Source organism: Cygnus olor, chromosome 21 (genome assembly GCF_009769625.2).
Source record: "Cygnus olor isolate bCygOlo1 chromosome 21, bCygOlo1.pri.v2, whole genome shotgun sequence".
In the NCBI taxonomy this organism is placed as follows: Eukaryota; Metazoa; Chordata; class Aves; order Anseriformes; family Anatidae; genus Cygnus; species Cygnus olor.
In genome coordinates this window covers 1,243,503-1,262,847 of record NC_049189.1, presented here as the reverse complement: position 1 = coordinate 1,262,847, position 19,345 = coordinate 1,243,503, and the positions used below count along the sequence as shown (strand labels likewise).

The window sequence follows — 19,345 nt, the reverse complement described above, 5'->3', positions numbered from 1 at the left end:
GCAGTAGCTTAATGCAGCCGCCATGCACAACAAGATTTTTGATTTATCATCAGCTGGAATTTGTGAAGTTTTGTCCTCCACAGTAGGTGCTAGGGCTAAAGCTGGGGAAGGGACAGGACATGGCTTTTTTTCCAGGGGAAACTAAGTAAAGCACAAGCCACTTGCCTAACTCTTACATGTGTCCTGTTACTAATATGGCAAATGTACTAACTACCTGGGAAAGCTTGCTCCTTTCAAATTCGTCCTACTTCGTTAGGTCTGTCTGATGCTTGGCGGGGGTCTGTGCTTTTTGAACCAGGCTCATACTGTATGAGGTGCAAGCCTGGTTACACTTAAATGGCAATAAGTAATTTAAACAATTAGAACCAGGGAATGCAGTCGTAAAACACCGTTTGTGTGAGCAGCACAGCACTCCTTGGGAGCTGTCTGTCTTTTACACAGTTTGAGAAGCGTGCACGTCCTTAGCACTACCAAGCTGAACCTCTCCCAGCACGTGCCTCCAGCAGATGGTGTGTTGACTTGACAAGTAGGTCTGACTCTCAGCCTGAAGAGGCCGAAGTCGGACGACCGGTTGGTATTGTCACCATCACAGATGCATTGCTAAGGGTCCTACTGCACTGAGTGTTGTACCAGTGTCCCAGATGAGGTGTGGTCTTTGGCTGTTGCCCTGCAAAGGCTTGTGCCTGGGTGGGTGCAGCCTCAGTGTGAAGGAGAGGGCTGCACAGCCACCACTGCACTCACACGTGGGAACATCCGTCGCACCAGCTGGCGCAGGATGGGGGAAGCTGTGTCCTCCGCTGTTTCATGTCACAGGTGGCAGTTACACAGGCTTTTACCTCCGGTACGTGAGGTTATCACCTACCCAAGGCTTCACATTTGTTTGGGCTGTGAAAGGATGCAAAGGGCGTATGAGTCTTGGAAGAGGGAGAACATCTGGGTTGGAGAAGCAGTCAGGTCCTGTGGTAGCAAACACAAGTCTCCATGCAAATTCTCAGCAGACACTTAACCACTTCACTGCAGCAGTGACCCAACAAGAACATACGAGCGCACTGGGAATACCAACGAGCTTTCCATGCCTGTGTTCCTAAACACTGGCAAGATTCTTAGCCCAGGCCGAAGGGTGCTGGCAATCTTATGTTTTGGTGAGGTCGTGCTGTGCTTCGCACAGGTTATTGTGGCCTGTCCTGCGTGCGTATTCACACGTCCCCTGCGTTACTCTCTTCTCCTGCAGGCTTATGCAATGATGCTGTCCCTGTCTGAGAACGCTCCCCTCCACGCGTCCTCCCAGAACTCTCTGGGTGCTTGGTTGGACATGGCAGGAGCAGCTTCAGAGTCGGGGACCTTTAACCCTATCAACCACCTCTGAGAGGTCAACAAGGCACTGGCCAGAGTCCCAGCGAGGAGGCGGTGGTGCTGCAATTATCCTAGCAAAAATCCCAGCGAGCAGAAGATGGATGGGAGGGCCTCAGGAGTCGCCTGGACTTTTGGCTGAGAAAGAAACCTGTCGCATCCGACCTGCAAGTCCTGCATTTTTACCTGTCCAGAGTTTTCATTTGTAATTTATCAGAACGAACCTCTCCAAAACTGGATAACTGATGCAGCCCCAGGATTTCAGTCTGTAGGAATAGCATAAGCAAGACATGAATTGCAACAGTGCAATCAAATATTGATCCCTCTAACATTACGAGAAGGTATCACTGCGCCAGTGAAGCCCGCATATAAATCACATCTTGAAACCATTCGGTAGCTTAATCCCTTCAACTCAGCCAAATAATGGGATAGCAAGGAAACAGAGCCAGGTCGGACCTATCCCTGGTGCAATTCTGACAGAGTCACTGGAGTTACACCAGGGAAGGGTAAATTTAATTGACCTCAGAAAGAATCTGAACTTGTGCACTCCCACAGAAATATGCCCTATCCTTTGTTCCCAACCAAACCTACTGGCACAGCCCAAAGCTTCTCGAGTGTGAGGCCACGCTGCCTGTGGTCATGCTACGCTACATGCGGTGTCCCGGTTGAGAAATCTTCAGCCTGGAGCATTGCTGAGGCTGGGTTGTTGGTGTATCATGCAAATATGTGGTTCACAGGCATCGGCTGTGCCCTGAAAGCCCTTCTGCCTGTGCCTGCGCCGCAAGGCTGGGAGAGCTTCCATCTCTGGTAGTGCCTGCGAGCCCGAGCTGCTGCCTGCGCTCGGAGCATCCCGAGTGCTTCAGAACAAAATCCGTGCTCAGAAAATCTCCGGCGAGCGGGGCGGTGGCATTCGGCCCCGCTCTGGCCCCGTACCTCACGGCAGGGCCGCTTGGACCTCCCCAGGTGTGAGCACCCCCGGGTAAATCCGTGCCCGAGAGGTGCGGGCGTGTGCGGGGAGGTGCGGGGCGGGCAGGTCCGGCCTGCGGAGGGGTGCTCGCGGCTTCTGCTTCGCCTCCCAGGGTTTGCTTCAGAGTGGTGTCTTTTCGGTGTCGGCAGTATCTGGGAATTGTGGCAGACATTTCTGACTCCTGCCGTTGTTTTGGTTTGCTGGATGGTTGTTTATGGGCAGCACACTGCCAGTTGGCCTGTAATTTTAATAGGAAGGTTAAAGTTCCCTTGCTTCAGCAGTGTCAGGGGTTCAACCCACTATTCGAGCACATATAAGAACAGAATTGTCTTTCTGACTCTAAAATTGCTCACAGATATTTTATGTGTGATTTCAAATTGCTTCAAAGTCTCATCTTTTTTTTACCGATACAAAGCAGCCTCCAGAAATGCTGTGGCGTTCGTGCCGTTGTGCGTTGTGATCACAGTCCGGTGTTGCAGCAGTGATTTTGCAGGTAAAGCTGAATTTCTGAATGGTCTGGGAAGTGATTAGACCTATTGCAAAGAACAACATTGGCTATACGGATAAAATTTAGGATGTGTGTCCTGAGAATTTGCTATTTGCCACATGATAAAAATGAGAATTTCCGAGGCTTGGACTGCTGCTACCACCGAGTGAACGCCGGCTGGAGCCTGGGGTGCTCTGGCAGCCTGGCTGTACAAAGCCGGTGAGGCCAGGAGGAGCCTTTCCCCTCGGGTCTGCAATATTTTAGTGCCGGTGTGCTTCTAGCAGGTATCATATCTGGTAGTAACTGCCTGCAGGCCTGGGTTGGCGGCTGGTTTCAGAGAAGCAGCACACGGTGGTCAGTGTATCTGCCTGTAAGTACTTGACATGCTCAGGCTCTGCCGACTTTGAAAGAAACCAGACAGGAGCTCCTGTGCCAGTCCAGGATGGAGGAACACAACACGGGAGCCCCGTTCCAGCACGCTGAAACGAAGGAAACAGCTACTCAGATAAGTGGAGGTTTTGTTAGGGACCCTTTGTAATTCGCTCCTTGCTCCCCAGAGCACACCTGGGGCTCGTTTTGGATAGTCAGGAGCCTCAGACCACCTGAGAAGGAAGGCATCTCTATACGTCGGTATAGGAGGAACAAAAGGTAAACTGGCGGCGTCGGTGCATTTTCCAAGAAAATTTACCCTTCCCATTTGGTTCTCCACATCACCCTGTGAAAGTGCCCAAGGCTCTGAATCCACCAGGCAGCGGAAGCCGAACTGCTTCATGTATTTGCACAAAGCTCCCGGGCAGACACGGCCCAGGACCCGGCACTGTCAGGAGGCACCGGTCTGCGAGCGGCGCTGGGACGCCCCCAGCCCCTGCTGCCCGCTCGCTGCTGCTGCAGCACCGCCCTGCCCAGGCGCTCGGCCTTTAAATTATTCCCCCAGGGGCCAACTGAAAATAATAAAAGAACTGTTTTCTCTTCCGGAGGGAATTTATTTTAATCTGTACATACCTTGTAATTTTTTGCTAATTCTTTTCTTATTTTATTTCTTCCTTAACAGTATTTTTTGCATTAGATATCATTATTGTGAAGAAATAATGTTAATATAAGTATGTAGCGAAGGACCAAACTGGTGTAATTAAGGTTGTATGTTGTATGATCGATAACCAGGGAGTAGGAAGAGTTTGTTAACGTGCCAAACGACCCCGATTAATCCTGCTATTCTTGCTGCCCATTCTCCAGACAATCATACGTTTTGTTACCCTTGCAGTTGGGTGCCAGCTGCATCCGACTCCGGTTCCTATTTATTTCCTTGGTGGGCTGGGAAGCAAAAGCAGCCTCCGCCGAGCCAGCCCCGCGCCAGCGGGGGGACGGGGAAGCGCTCGGCCACGGGACGGCTCGGCCCCGCGGCACCCAGGCGCCAGGAGACACCGAGCGGTGGCACGGGTCCGTCCCTGCCCTGGGGAAGCCCGAACGCCTCGCTCCTGCTGCTGGCCTCCTGCGTGCCCGGAGCGAGCCGAGCCCCCTCTGAGCAGGGAGCGCGGCCGCGGCTGCCTTGGTGGGACGTTTGCTCGCCCTGCCCCAGGGCTCTGCGCGACACCGAAGGCAGCTTCGAAGAGGTCGGCATCGCGCTCCTCGGCACGGGGAGCTCCCGGAGCAGCAGCGAGCTGGTCTCCAAAGCGTGGGCCAAGTACTGAGCAATGCAAATGTTACTGTGGGGTTTGTGGGTTGTTGTTTTTGTTGTTGTTTTTTTTTTTTTTTTGGTCTTCCCTTCAGCATCTCAGCCCTCCGTTCTGTTGCGTCGTGTCTCCAGAGGAGCAGGTCGGCGGCTCCCTGGGGGGCAGCTCCCCATGGCTCTGCCGGAGCGAGCCCACCGCCTCGTGCGGCATGCTGCTGGCCAGGGGCACGGGCCAGCCAGGGATCAAGGACATGAAAAATAGAGCTTTTTAAATCATGAAATGATTTTTTTTTTCTTTTTGCATTTTCCTAATTCAGTTTTCTTCCCGTTTTCTCGAGCTAGTGCCTCTGCTTGCTTTAGGATCTCCTGACTCCTCTAATTTAGCACTGATGACAAGTTTTAATTTCTCCACAGTTAAATAAAGAGAAAGCCTCACTGAATTTCTATTTATCTTGTAGCTCTCATTCAATTGCACTTAAAATGTGTTGCAGCTCGTAGCAGATGTTTAGGTTTTGCTTTGCTATTTTGGACAAAAGCGGTCACTTAGCTTTGAAGGATGTTTCCCAAGACGTGCGCGTGTCGAGGACGGCTCTGCCGTCAGGACGGAGCTGGCTTGCTGGCACGGGCAGGTCCCCCCAGCTCCAGGGGACACGGAGCCGTAGTGCCTAAGGACACCCGATGCCACCAGCACGGCGTGCTCAGGACCCCCCGATGGCGGTGCGGTGCAGCAGGGCGCGTAGTTGCAGCGGTTTCAGTACGGCCTGGCGTTGGTGTGAAAGCGAGGGCACCATGCGAGGTGTGATGCAAAGCAAGGATATTTGCGTAGGATCTATTTATTAAATGTACCGCCACATCTCGTAGCCATACTGCCACGACAGCAAGGGGACGGGGGCAGGCTGCGGGATGTTTCCTATCCCCAGGTGTGGCCGAAGGAGGCTGCAGCAAAGAGCAACTGTAAGGGTCCCGTGGGGCTTCTGAGCACCGCGGGGCCGTGTCCCCTCCGTACGAGCCCACCACAGAGGAGGACGCAGGCCTGAGGCACGCGCTCGGCTGCGGGGTTTTGAGCAGTGATGGGAACGGCCGGGGCTGGGGCGCAAAGCTGGCAGAGCAGCGGCAGTGCCGAGGGTGTCGGTGCACCCAGGGGAGCTGCGCACACCCGGCAGGAGCTGCCTGCGCTGCCGTTCGGTGCCCGGGGATGTCCCGTGGGGCAGCCGGCTGCGCTGGCTGCGCGCTGTTCACTCGTGGTCACAGCAGAGAGGAGCAGAAGCGCGGGGCTGGAGAGGCGCGGCTCGGTGTCAGCGGCAAACCCAACCCAGGCAGGGTTCAACAGCAAAACCCGAGCTGGGTCTGCTAAACTGCATCCCAGGACAAAACGCGGAGCTTGGTTTCTGTCTTGCTTAAAACAAAGTAGTGGAAGCGTTCGGGTTCTCCCTCAGCAGCACTTAGGCTCTCGGTAGATGTTCTTGAAAACGGCTTCTCGCTTCCTGCGAAGCATTTCGAAAGCACTTGCACAACGACGTGAACATGTTTAGACTCTAAGCATCAAAGCACTGGATTGTGAGCCCCCTCCCCTCAGCCAGTTTCAACCTACTGACTTACATTCAATTTTTACGTGCTGTACTGTGTGTGTGTGTGTGTGGCGGGGAAGGGGGAGCACCGTGGTGGAGGAGCCTGCGCTTCGCCGCCTGCCTCAAACCCGGCGGGGAGCGCGGCACGGTGCTGGTAACATCAGGGCAAAACCCTCTGCTCCTGGGTGACGGTCAGTGGTGTGCTCACAAAGCCATGAACCTTTTTCTCTGTAGTGTTGAGTGATACTGTGATTAAAATGTTATTGAATGATTCCGAGATTATTTTTTTCTTCTGTCATTAATTCTTATTACCACTTTGGAAAAAGAATGAAAAAGAAAAAAAAGGCAGCTTTGATTTCCAAATGTGCAATTCACATGTGAACAAAGTAATTCTGAAAGTAATTCTCAATGTCTTTTACATTCTCGTTGCTCTCTTCAAAGCAAGAGATGTTTTGCCCTGATGTCATTTCCAGCCTGCAGAAGATGTAATTTAAAACATATATATATTGTGCTTGCAAGAATCATAAATCTGTGCATCCCATGTCATTCCTTTTCCCATTGTTACAATACAGATATGATTTAGTTTTTTTTTTTCTTTAGAACTGTATAGTGTTTTTTTAAATCAATTGTAAATGTCTGGTTTTCATATAATGTTTAAAAAACATTGAGAAAGAGGATGGTGCTTGTTCCATATCATTCTTGATTGTATATTGCTTCTGTTATGTTTATAAGTAAACTGTGCATGACTTGTGTTTAGCAGTCATTATTGTGTCTGTTTGTGAAATTTTTATTAAAAAGAAAAAAATTCCGTAGATGCACTTATTGTATATGTGATTAGATTTTGCGTCTGAGGCTAGAAGCCTTGAACTGCCAAGAAAGAAAGAAAAAAAAAAGTGTTGGCAGTTATTAATTAATATGAAATCGCTTTGTTGGGAGCATAATGAAATAAAAGATATGAAGTGTAGAAAATAATTAAAAAAGCGATTTTACAAATTTCATTTTGATGCTTGTGATAAAAGACAAATGTACTTGTGTAGAGAAATTCCTTTAAAATAATGAATAGAAAAAGCTGATTTTGAGGTTAATGCTGTAGAATAGGAATGTATACCAAATGTAATCTTTCCAATGCTACAAGGAATTTATACATGAGATTGATATGCAATAAACCTGTGTGCTTTTATAAGCAGTGGTCCTGCGAGCTTTTTTTTTCTGGGAGGAGTGGCAGAGGCACAGCACCAGGCGCAGCGGTGGGGTGGTGTAAGTTGTGTGTAAGCTTCGGTGTAAGTTGTATGGGTGTAGTACGGAGAGCACGCCCGAAAGGGAACGCAGTGCTTCTAGGGATGTGTAGGGGAAGAGTTCATCCCTCCCTGCTGCCCGGCTGTGCCTGCGTCCTCCTCGGGGGAAAGTTCCCGGGAGGAAGAGCGAAAACGGGGCCGGGGCCGGGTTGCACAGAGGCTCAGGAGCTGTTTGGAAGTGGCAGGGACTCTTTCCTTTCACAGCTGAGAGCGGCGAGTTAGCGACTATCCGGTGACAGCGGTCAGATGTTTCAGCGGGGGCACCGGGAGCAAAAATGACTTGAAAGCAGGGTCTTTGAGCTAACAACGCGCATTACAAAACCGGTGAATGGTCTCTGCTTCAAAAAGTCATTCAGCGTGATCAAATGATGGGATCCTACATCCCGCATAATAGCACTTCCCTGGAGTTTGCCATGCGAGGGCTTCAGTCGTAGCTGAACTCTTGAGTAGGAGCCCTCTGCATCTCTGTGACGGCTGGCAACCTTTCTCCTTATTAGCCCCGGAGGGAAAGAAAAAAATCTCTCGGATAAGAAAGCTCTGATAATAGCGCGATTGTCTGGCGAGGGGAGAGCGGAGTCTTTTAAAAGAATATTGCTGACAAGTGGACTTTGTCATCCAGAAAGCACTTGAGATTCACCATAAACCAGGGAGAAAAAGGCTCCATTTTTAATGGGGAAAAAAAAAATCGGAGCGGGGGGCACAAGAGAAGGTCAGGGAAAAATCTGTTCCCAGTAAACACCCGGAGCGGAGCCCGGCCTCAGCAGGCAACTGGGCCGCGGGGCGGCTGCCCCCATCCCGGCCTTTGGGCCCTCCCTACCCCAAATGGCAAAACGCCGCTCCGGGGCCACGAAGTGCTCAGGGCGGATGCTTTATGCCCACACAGGGACAGCCTGTGGCCTCTTCCAGCCACAGGAGACCCAGCTGCGAGGCTGAGCCTCGTGTGCCCTTAGTGAGGAACAGTCCCTGGCCCACTTGAGCTGCCTGTGGCTGCTCAGACGCCGACGGCGGTTGGAGGAGCAGCCTTTGGTCGCCCATCAACGCGCCGGGAGCGCGCCCAACGCTGCCGGGTGCTCCCCAGCCTCCCTGGGAGGGCGGCTTTATGGAGTGGGATGCCCCAAGAGCATGGGTTGGGGCTGGGAGCGACGCCCTGGGGACCCAGCTCCTCGGTGGGGCATCGAAAAGCGGGAGGACACCGTGGGGCAGCGGCCTTCAGCTCCTTCTGCAGCCCGGCTGAGCGGGGGGGGGGGGAGCGGAGCGGGGCTGTGCTCAGCACCGGGCTCCGGATGGGACCGGGATTGGGATCGGGACAGGGACCGCGATCGGGACCGGAATCGGGACCGGGACCGAGGGAGGGAGGGAAGGAGGGAGGCCGGCGCCCGCGGGGAGGAGCGGGCGGCCTCCAGCCTCCAGCCTCGCCACCGCCTCCGCCCCGCTCCTCCAACCCCGGGCCGGGCTGGGCCGGGCCCCCGGCGGCTCCTGGCGCCGCGGAACTCCTCCTCCTCCTCCTCCTCGTCCTCCTCCTCGTCCTCCTCCTTCCTTTTCTCCTCCTCCTCCTCCTCCGCGGCTGGCGGGGCTGAGGCGGTGTCGGTGAGTAACCAGAGGCCGGGGCCTCCCGCTGGCCGGGCCGCGTTCCGGGGGGCTCGGGGTGCTTTTGGGGTGCGGGGCGGGCACAGGAGGGGCTGCGGGGCTCGGCTCCGTGGGGCTGCCCCGAGCATCCACAGCCGCTGCCCCCCACCCGCGGGGTGCCGGGGGTCCCGTCCCCGTCCCCTGGGAGCGGGGTGAGGAGCCTGGGCTCAGTCGGGGGGGGGGCCCTCGGGGCTTGGAGAGGGGCCGGGGCTGTCCGTGTCCCCTGGGGGTGGCGGGGCCGGGCAGGGCGGTCTCGGGTCAGAGCGACTCAGCCCTGGGGTTTCCTTAAGCTCTGTAATGGGGCAGGCGGTGGGCGTGAAAGGCTCCACGCTGCGGGACGGGGAAGGAGCTGGGTCCCGTCGCCCTGCACGGGGAGCGCTGGGTGCTGGGTGCTGGGGCAGGTGGTGCGGCGTGGAGGGGCTTGGTGTGGATATGGGGAGGTGCAGGGGGCCGTGGCTGGGCTGGAAGGCGGTGGGGAAGGGGTGGGCTGCGTGCCTGGGCCCTGCAGGGGGTCCGGGGGGGGCACAGAGCATGGGGAGGGCAGTGAGGCGTGGGTGGGTGCACGCACAGTGACCCTGCCTCCGTGTGATGCGGGGAGCAGAGGGTGAGCACCCATCAGCCCCGTCTGTCCCTTGTTTTTCTGGGTCTGCCAGGCTCCCACCCACACCCGCTCAGCACCTGAGGGGCGAGGCGATGCCCCCGGTCAGAGCGGAGATAACGGCACCCAGGCTCCATCCTGCTCCTCTCCCAGCCCGGGCCCTGCGCTGTCCCCATGTCCCCATGCAATGCCGTGTGATGGCCCCAGCTGCGTGCCCTTGGCCTTGCTGGGAGAAGGCATTCAGTCCTCTGTCTGTCTGTCCGTCTGTCTCTCTTGCACAGCTCTCCCGCTCCCTGTGCTGCCGCCATGTCTCGGAGCCCCCCCGGCAGCAATGTGGAGGACAAGCCCTTGCTCCTGGAGTACCGATGCCACCCGCTGCGGCAGGGACCCCCCACCTCCACCTCCCCGTCTGGCACGCGCAGCCCCGACTCGGCGCCGCTGCCAGCAGCGGGCCCCTTCCCCTTGGCCGAGCCGCGCCGCATCGTCCTCAGCACGGACAGCCCGGCCGCGCTGAAGGTGGGCACCCAGCAGCTCATCCCCCGCAGCCTGGCCGTCTCCACCAAGACCAAGAACCCCTCGCGGCACCCGAGCACAGGGGCGGCCGGCTCCGGCCAGGAGCCCGCGTGGCCGGACCAGAAGCGGGCGTCCATCCCCGGCATCTCCCTGGAGGAGGAGGAGGATGAGGAGGACGGCCGGGGGATGCTGAAGCGCAACCTGAGGAACATGTCGTACCGCGCCGCCATGAAGGGCTTGGGCACGGAGCCGGAGCCAGCGGCCGCCGTCCCCTCGCTGAAGCCAGTGCTGGAAGACGGGGGTGCCCCCCCTGCCCGCAGCCCTGGCAGGAACAAGGTGGGTTTGTGCCCGCTGCCACCCCGTTTCTTTTGGGCCCCGTGGCTGTGAGCTGCGTCCAGGGGCTGTACTTTCCTCCTGCATCTCCTGCCTGCACGAGCGTGGAGCTGGCAGGGCGTGCTGAGCCCGGCGTGCTGAGCCCAGGCAGCCGGCCTGTCACCCACGGGAGCTTTGGGTCCCCAGGGAGCCTGCGAGCAGCTGATGCAGCTTCCGTGAGGATCGTGGCTCCTGCGGGGCTCCCGCGGGCCTGCAGGGCAGGGTGGCCGGGCGGGGGCCCCGGGCCTGCACCCAGACGTGGGCGAAGCAGGGCTGGGAGGGCCGAGACGCCGAGCAGGCAAAGTCCAGGTGCGAGACAGACAGATGGGAAAGGCAGCGGAGTAACCAAAGGATTGTTCAGATCATGACCCCGATAATGCGAGGTGAAAGCTGAGTCACTTCAGTATGGCAAACAACAGTGTAGACAACAATCGGTCTGAGACAACAGGGTGGTGTTTGCAAACAGCCTGCCCAGGGAGCTGCTCCCCTTCTCGAGGGAGCTGAATGCTTCCCAGGGCCCGGAATACAGCCGGTGGGTGTCTGACCATGGCACGTGCTTTGTGGTGAGAGCATTGTGGTTGTGTGGTCCTGCCGTGGCAGCAAGATTCCCTTGCGGTGGTGACAAGCTCTCCTCTTCCTCTTCTTCCTCCTGCAGAGAACCTTCGGGCGGAAGCGGGTGCAGAAGCGGGGCGGCTCGTTCAAGGACCGTGAGTGCTGCTTCTCCTCCTCCCCAGCCGCTCTGTGGTGCCTTTTTCCAGCCCACACAGAAGGCGCAGGGAATCCCTGGCAGCCCCTTTGCCACTTGTGATGCTGGCCCAGGGCAGCTGCTTCCCCTGCGCTTCCCCACCTGCAGCAGCGGCGCTGTGGCGCTGTGTCCCTGCTCCCTGGGAGGGTGCAGCCGCGCTCGCAGCGGGAACGCTCCCGGCTCTGTTTGCTCAGGGCAAACACTGCGGAGGCTGGCGGCAGCCAGAGCTGCTGGTTAGCTGGTGCCGTGCAAAGTCCTCAGCGGGGAGGTGCTGGGCCCGGCCGCCGCGGGGTGCTGGGGTGGGGAGGTGGTGGGAGGCGAGGCCGGAGGAGGCTGCTCTCACCCCTGGTCCTCCCCGCTGCAGAGCCCCGGCTGTACCAGGAAATCCGCGAGCGAGGGCTGAACTCGGTCAGCCACGAGTCGGACGAGGATTTGCTGGAGGAGCCCATCCCCGAGGAGCCGTCCCCGCCCGACGCCGCCATCGTGGTGCAGAGCTATCGCCCCGCGCAGGTCACCTGGAGCCAGCTGCCGGAGGTAGGAGCGGGAGCACAGCTCCTGGCCGCGTCCTGCATTCCCCAGGGGAAATGGATTTGCGGCGACTGCAGCCCTGGGCAGCAGCACTGCCTCACCCGGCCGCTGTCCTTGCACCCTGGAGCAGTCGTGCGAGCTCGCCTCCTGCCTCCACATTTCCCCAGGCCTTCTGCTGGGTTTGGGAACCCTCATCTGGGAAGGCAAGGCTGCACCTCGAGCAGTCTCCGTGTTGTGAAAGTTTATTTTTCTGCTTGTCCCTTCCTGAAAGCCCTTATTGCACAAGAAGGTGACCTGCTTATTAAAAAGAAATAGAGCAGAGTGTATTTTAAAAGCTGTCCGAGCCGCCAAACAAACAGTGAGCGGTGTTACCCCGGCTATGGGATGCCTGGGGGCAGCTCGGTGCTGGTTGGGACATGCCAGGCTCCTGGCAGGTCCGGGTGGATGCCGGCTGAGCTGCTGCGGTTGCGCTTGTCGAGGCGCCCCAGCAGGCTCGGGGAAGGCAGGCAGCTCTGGCCGCTTGTGTTTTCGGCGGAGAGCAATCCCTGCCTGCAAAGCACTCCCACTGCCGAGCGCAGGAGCTGCTGCTGTGGTGGGTTTGGGGCTGGGGGGAGCCGGAGCTGACCCCGTGCTGTCACCCGCAGGTGCTGGAGGCGGGCGTCCTGGACACCATAACCCCCGAGGAGCGCAAGCGGCAGGAGGTGAGAGCGGCCCGCGGGGGCACGCGGGTGTCTCACTGGGACGGGTGGTGCTGGGGGTTCGCCCCAGAGGCTCCAGGTGCTGACAGGGAACGGGCACCATGAGGGAAAGCATCTTAGTGGTGTGGTGTGGCCGTGGGGCTGTCCTAAAGCATGCAGCTGTTGGTGGAGGCCAAGCGATGCATGAGATGGTATCAGGGAATGCTTGGAAAAAGTTTCCAGTCGTTATTAATGTAAATGGTGTGAAGTCATTATTAAATACCATACGGGCATTATTAATGTAAATGAGGTGCAGCGAGTTTGAACTCACCCCTCGTGCTGCCGGTGGTGCCGCAGCCTGCCTTGCTGCCTCCTCACCGCCCCGCTGCTTTCAGGCGATGTTTGAGATCATCACGTCCGAGTACTCCTACATGCACAGCCTGAGCGTCCTGGTGTGCCACTTCATGAAGTCGGAGGAGCTGAAGGAGACCATGACGCAGACGGAGCACCACCACCTCTTCTCCAACATCGGCGACATCCTGGCCGTCAGCACCAGGCAAGTTCATGGGCGCTGGGACCGCACTGGATAAGCTGTGCAGCGCGGAACTCCGCTGGTTTGTCGTGTGCGAGCAGCATCCTGATGGTGCTAAGGCAGCCCAGCTGCTCGTGCCACAGCACACACCCCTGCAGCATCGTCCTGGTGCTGGTGCCCAGGGTGAAGGGCTCCGGTCTGCCCTGCTGCCCATTTTCTGCTCACCCTGAGGTTTTGGAGTGGGGGCAGTCGCGTGGCTGCAGTCGGGCACCGAAGCAGGGGTGCTCCCGTTGCTCCATCTCCGTGCCTGGGGTGTTTTGTGTTTGCTGAAGTTCCCAGCTGGGGACTTCCCAGCCAGCCGGACAGACGGACAGGATGCAGGACCTGGAACTGCCTCCTCTGGGAGCCAGCAGAAGCGCGCCCTTTGCTCCCGGGGGTGGGAGCTGCAGCGGGTGCTGTGGGAACACCACGCGAGGGCGGCGCAGCGGCACCGTGAGACCGAGCGTAGGGGTGCGGGGGGCTCCTGCTCCTGCTCCCCGCAGCTGGGCTGGGCACGGGGGGGACCTTATGGGGGCTGCAGCACAGGGGACCCTCCTGGGGGACAGGGACAGGCAGCTGTGGGGAAAGTCGAGCAGCTGGCGCACAAGCGGCTTCTCAGCTGCGGCGATTTGGGAAAAACTCCCAGCGTGGGAATGTCGCTTCAGAGCGAATAATTCGAGGAATTTTCTGCTCCGGGACACTTGGCCTGCGGGGATGGTCCCAGCAGAGCCTGCTCATGGCAAAGCGCACCGAGCTTGGCGGCTCGTGTGTCGCTCTGGTCTGTTAGCTCCCCCGGACAATCTCCTTCTGTAACTCATGAACCAGAAAACTTTTACTGCCCCAGAACTGCTCTGCTCCCGCAGAGGCACTTTGCGCAGATGCCAGCTGTGGCCCCAGCCCCAGAGGTGATTGGTGAAGCTGGCAAAGAGCTGCTGGAAGACGAAGCAAAGGCCTGAGCTGAGGGGTGACCCCTGGGAGTAAAGGTGCAAGGGGTGCTGGAGGAAAAGGGGCGAGGCACCCAGGGAGGGCCTCCAGCTGGGCCATGCCACGGGATCAAGGGCAAGGCACCCGGTGGGAGGGACGAGCCGCCCCTGTGCCAGGGAACTAAAAATCGCCTCGGTCCTGCCCTGGTGAGGCACGTGGTGAGGCTGTTGGCTTTCTGCCCCTAGCTTCTTTGAAGACTTGGAGAAGCGACACCAGGAGAACCTCGTCATGCCTGACATCAGCGACATCGTGGAAGAGCACGCCTCGAAGCACTTCAACCCCTACGTCAGTTACTGCTCCAACGAGGTGTACCAGCAGAGGACACTGCAGAGGCTGCTGTGAGTCGTGCTGTGCGCTCGGGCTCCTCGGGAGCTGCTCGCAGGGCTCCGGGCAGCGCAGGGCTGTGTCCTGCCAAGCACCGAGCCTCTAAGACCTACTGCGTGGTGTGGGGCATGATTTGGGCTGTGCAGTAAGAAGGGTGAGGGATGGGGGCCAGGTGGGGGCAGTGCTGCCCCGTGCTGAACCAAGCCATGCTGCAAACGGGTCCTGCCGAGGGCGGCGTGGGGTGCATTAGGGGTGCCCAGGGAGGCTGCTCGTGTCCAGGCCGTGCCGGTGGTGCCGGACGTTTCTGACAGCTTTTCCCAGCTTTTGGCGGATTCAGCATCTCCGGTCGCTTTTCCATCACCTGCCCGTGGATCGATCCGTTTTCTGTGCACGCTGAGCAGGACGGGCTGGTGCTGGAGCTGCACTGCGTTCCTCACGTGTGGAAATCCTCTGGAAAGTCTTGATAACCAAAGAGCAACGTTAATGGAGGTTTCTTGTCCCGTTCCAGAACCACAAACCCCTTATTTAAAGAGGCCTTGAAACAAATTGAAAGGAAACCAGAATGTGGAGGGCTGCCAATGATCTCATTTCTCATTCTCCCTATGCAGAGAGTAACGCGGCTTCCCCTGCTGTTAGATGTAAGTAAGTCAGAGGTGGCACCGCTTGGCACCTCGCGCTGGTCCCTTCGTTGGCTCGCTGAGCCAAGCAGCAACGTACCAGGGGGACCGCTGGTAGCTGTGGGCTGCGGGAGCAGGGCCAGGTGGACGCCTGGTGCACGAGGTGACGGCCACGTACGTGGCTGCTGTTAGAGCCCTGCCAGAAACCAGATTCGTAGCTGCCAGCACCGTGACGCCGTGCTTTGAACGCGTGCCCTCTCCCGTCCCCATGCCGGGCCGACGGCCGGTCCGAGCAGGCATCGCCTCCGTAAAGCCCAGGGAGGCAGTAATGCGCAGCTGCTCTGTCTTGCAGTGTCACTAAAGCATCTTGTCTTGACGTTCTAGACTGTGTGTCAAAAAACAAAAGCATGCACTGCAGCGTACGGGGCTGCCACCAGAGCTCTGAAAGCCATCAGCAAGGTGAGGACGGCCACCACCACCTTCCCTCCCTCCCGGCGCACCGTGTCACCACCCCGGTCCCCACCTGCGGGGCTGGCCTCTGACTTTCCTTCTTACACAGGGCCACTTGAGATATCTCTGCTCCAAAGAGCTGTTGGATGCACACGTCTTCTCCCTTGCCCAGCTTTTTCACTTGATTGTGATTTTTTTTTTCCTTCTTCTTGTCATCTTTTCTCCATTCCTCTTCGGTGATCTTTTGTCCTTCCCTTCACTGTCGTCTTCTCCAGGGGTGCTCTCCCTGTTTCGGAAGCCCCGTGGCGGTGTCAGTGTGCTGCTGCTCTTACTTGCCCCATTTCTGGAGATGCAGGCGAAGAGCAGGGAACCAAGCAGGGCAGAGGAGCAGCAGGAGCAGTGGCAGCTGTGGTCCTTGTGCTGGTAGTGCAGCTGCCTCACCTCCATCTGCCTTCCCCACTGGTTATCACCTCCTCGTGGCTCCCTGTCTGCTCCATCGCCGGCCTCCTCTTTATCTCCCCTCCTCGGATGATCGGTCCTTCCTCTTGGTCCTGCCCCTTGGCGAAGCTCGGTGCTCGGTTTCTCTGTGGTCCTTCTCCTGGCAGAGGAAACCTGCCGCTTCTCCTGGTGATGTCCTGCGCAGGAAATCCTCCAGCTGCCTCCCCCAGACCTGGCTGGAGACCTGCTCTGGGTCTCCTGGCGGAGGCGGCGGGCAGCAGCGGGACCTTTGCCAGCCGTACTCAAGCTGACACAGAGGCAGGATGCGCCGGGCCTCCTCCATCCTCCCCTTCTCCTGTGTTTTTTTTCCAGCTGGTGAAGAACTGCAACGAGGGAGCTCGTGCCATGGAGAGGACAGAGCAGATGTACACCCTGCAGAAACAGCTGGAGTTTGGAAAGAAGAAGGTGAGGAGTGGTGGCGGTGGGGGCTGGTTCCATCCACACTGATTTGTATTTGTATTTTTTATTTTGGGTGATCCTTTGGGGACCCAGGGGTTGGACCCGATAATCCTTGTGAGTCCCTTCCAACTCTGATATTCTATGACTCTAGAGTCCACTGTGAGCTCAAATACGGCTTTGTGACTTAGTGTTCCCTGCCACACGAGACATCAGTCGTTCTTTTTTTTTTTTTTCCATTTCAGCCTTTTCCACTGATCTCTGCCTCCCGCTGGCTGCTGAAGCGGGGTGAGCTCTACCTGCTCTTGTCTGAGGAGGCAGGAATCTTCCGCAAGGGCTCTGGCAGGGTTTGCTACCTCTTCCTCTTCAACGACGTCCTGATCATAACCAAGAAGAAAAGGTGAGGCTCGGGGGCACCCCTGCCTTTCGCTGGAAAGGGGCTGGGTGGATTCAAGCCTCACTTTCCCAAGCAGCCAGTAGCTAAGAAAACCTTAAAGTTCCCCCGTTGTGATCGTTCTGGAGGTGTTTCTTGTTAGGGCAGCAACCAAATTCTGGTTGGGAATGGCCCACAAGTGCACAGAGCAAGTTCAGCCCTAAGCATCAGTGCCGTGACGGGCACCAGGGCTGTGGGTGATGCCTGCATGGACCCCCGGGCCAGCACGGGGAGGAAGCTCCTTCACCCAGCTCTGAGGTGCCCGTCCTTCCATTGCTGCAGCGAGGAGAGCTACACCGTCATGAACTACGCCACGCTGGACCAGGTCTCGGTGGAGAAGGTGGAGGCGGCGGAGCCACCTTCCCCCCCGCCCGGCAAGGCGGGGAGCGGGGCCAGCGCGCGCGGCGTGGCCGGGGGGCACCTGCTGCGCGTGGTGCTGGAGCGCGACAGCGAGGGCAGGCGGGAGGAGGTCCTGCTGGCGGCGGACACGCTGTGAGTGGGATTTCGTGCTCCTGCATGGGGGATGAACCCTGGACATCACCCCGGGGGCTTCTGCACGGCACCCTTCCCCACCTGCTTGTTCTTCCAGAATGGGACCTGCACGGGTGTCTCCCCTTGCTGTGCTTCTCCCCCTTACTGTGCTCCCTTCTCCCCCTTAGCTTTCCAAACACTCCTCCTGTAACTCATTCCCCACTCAGTCAGCAGTGCAGCTGCTTCTGTGTTCTTTTGCGAAGTGTCTCTATGCTGACCGCTCGCGTTCGGTCCGCCTGCCCGTGAAAGCCCTCGTGCTGCTGGGGAGTTCCCAGCGACTTCCAGCAGCCGGGCTGCTGCCCGCGGCTTTCCTGGACAGCCCGGCTTCGCTTTTCTAGGAGCGACCGGGCGCGGTGGATGGCAGCGCTGATGCACAGGGAGAGGGAGCAGCCTGACACCACGCCGCGAGGAGGTACGGGGGTGCAAATCCCGCATTTCTGCCCTGTTTGTACCCGCTCCTGCCAGAGATGGAGCTGGGGACACACATTGATGGAGAGGAGAGCTCAGGGTACCGTGCCTTGCTTGTTAGGAGTTGCTCCCGTTAAGACATTAGCCTTCTCCTCACTCAGAGCACAGATACATTTCCTAGGAGGCACAGTGGGAAGCCCAGGAGGGCCTTAGGCTGCAATTCAGCATCGCCCACACATGGAGGGCAGGGCAGGAAGCAGGGCTTGCGTTGGCCGGTGCGGCGCGGCCGTCCCTTCTCACTCGCTCCCTTTTCACATCCTCCCCTGCAGACCTGAGCCAGGTGGAGATAACCCGCGCCTACCTGGCTAAGCAGGCGGACGAGATCTCTCTGCAGCAGGCTGACGTGGTGCTGGTGCTGGGCGGAGAGGATGGTAAGTGCCGGCAAGCGGCCGGAGGTAGAAAAGCCTCAGCCAGCCGGGGGCTGAGCGATTTTTGGAAGCTTCCAAGAAGCTGTAGCAGGGGCTGAGGTCCATCCCCTTGGCTGGAGCTGTGGCCCAGCAGATGAGAGTGGGGCGCTGGAGGAGCTGCTGCTGCCACGGGTGGGCAGCCGGGGAGCCCTGGGATGCGAGAGCGGCGCGGCTCGGAGCAGCCAGGGGCAGAGCCCCGCTGTGGGCACCTCCATGGCAGGGGAGCCCTGTGGCTGCTGCCCTGCACACATGTCCCCAGCCGCCACCACCCTTTCCCGTGGTGTCAGTGCTCGTTCTTCTCCTAGGCTGGTGCTGGGGCGAGAGGCTGCGGGACGGCGAGAGGGGCTGGTTCCCCCAGTCCTGCGCTCGGGCCATCACGAACCGCACGGCGGTGGAGTGCAATGTGCGGCGGATGGAGAGGCTGCGGATAGAGACCGACGTGTAGGAGCGGCACCAGGGAGACGTGCCTCGGCCCTGACCAGGGGGCTTCAAACCTCCACGGGCTCAGCCCACGGCAAGAAGGGAGGGGAGAGCCTTTCTTCTCGAACTGTGCTTGTATCGGGCGCTCACAGGCAGCAGGTTTCGTGGTCGGGCCTGGTCTGCAGCTGGAGCCACGGCCACAGCAGTTAACGTGGGACCTGGCAGCGGGTGCTCCTGGCCACCCCTCCGATGTGACCGGCCTGGAAGAGGCCCCGAGAAGCAGCTGAGGTACCAGCTCAGCTTGAAAGGGACAGGGCTCAGCCCCAGGCCCTGCGACAAGGCGCACGGTGCCGACTCTTTCCCTGCGGGCTCTGGACCACGGCCTGGTGGCTGCGGCTGGGCTCTGTGCGTCGGGAGACGGGCTGGGAGAGCATCCCCGAGTTGAGACCTTTTAGGGACTTAAATCCGTATGCTAGGCTTATTCCTTGACTTTTTTTTTTTTTAATCTTCCTCTTTCTTTTCCCCACACGCACGCTTTCTCGTGGTCCTTTTGATCGCAGCTCTGACTTGTCACATCCCTTTTAATGGGCGATCCCCTGGAGGCAGCGCCGCAGGCTGGTGCAGGCCCTGCGGGGCTCAGCGCCCGGTCATGCTCGGGCTCGGTGCCAGCACTGTGCTGACCTTTCTGTTCTGGTCACGCTGTCAAGGGACGAAGGGGACCAGCAATGAATCCTTGGACCTGAAGGAGCTGGGTCTTCTCCTTGCCCAAGGTGCAGCAGGGCGCGATGCCAGCAGCGGGGCCTGCCTTTGTCCTGCTACCATCAATAAAAAGAAAGTGCCTTCCTGGCCAC

General features: G+C 58.4%; 2 protein-coding genes across 8 annotated transcripts in view; both read left to right on the top strand.

The window, feature by feature from the left end:
- Positions 1 to 7,207, top strand: part of PRDM16 (PR/SET domain 16) — a 310,444-nt gene extending 303,237 nt beyond the window's left edge. For all 7 annotated transcript variants that reach the window (XM_040533380.1, XM_040533378.1, XM_040533382.1 and 4 more), the window contains one exon: positions 1,232 to 7,207. In XM_040533380.1, the coding sequence (XP_040389314.1) occupies positions 1,232 to 1,366 (135 nt within the window). In that variant the 3' untranslated portion in view covers positions 1,367 to 7,207. The remainder of the gene's footprint in view (positions 1 to 1,231) is intronic.
- Positions 7,208 to 8,458: 1,251 nt separating this feature from the next.
- ARHGEF16 (Rho guanine nucleotide exchange factor 16) lies at positions 8,459 to 19,110 on the top strand. Its single transcript, XM_040533996.1, has 16 exons — positions 8,459 to 8,462; positions 8,647 to 8,923; positions 9,842 to 10,409; positions 11,101 to 11,152; positions 11,555 to 11,724; positions 12,363 to 12,419; positions 12,791 to 12,951; positions 14,136 to 14,288; positions 14,783 to 14,912; positions 15,276 to 15,350; positions 16,152 to 16,244; positions 16,481 to 16,635; positions 16,951 to 17,160; positions 17,538 to 17,611; positions 17,937 to 18,038; positions 18,380 to 19,110. The coding sequence occupies exons 1-16, from the start codon at positions 8,459 to 8,461 to the stop codon at positions 18,517 to 18,519; spliced, it is 2,421 nt and encodes an 806-aa protein (XP_040389930.1). The 3' UTR covers positions 18,520 to 19,110.
- Positions 19,111 to 19,345: the final 235 nt, after the last annotated feature.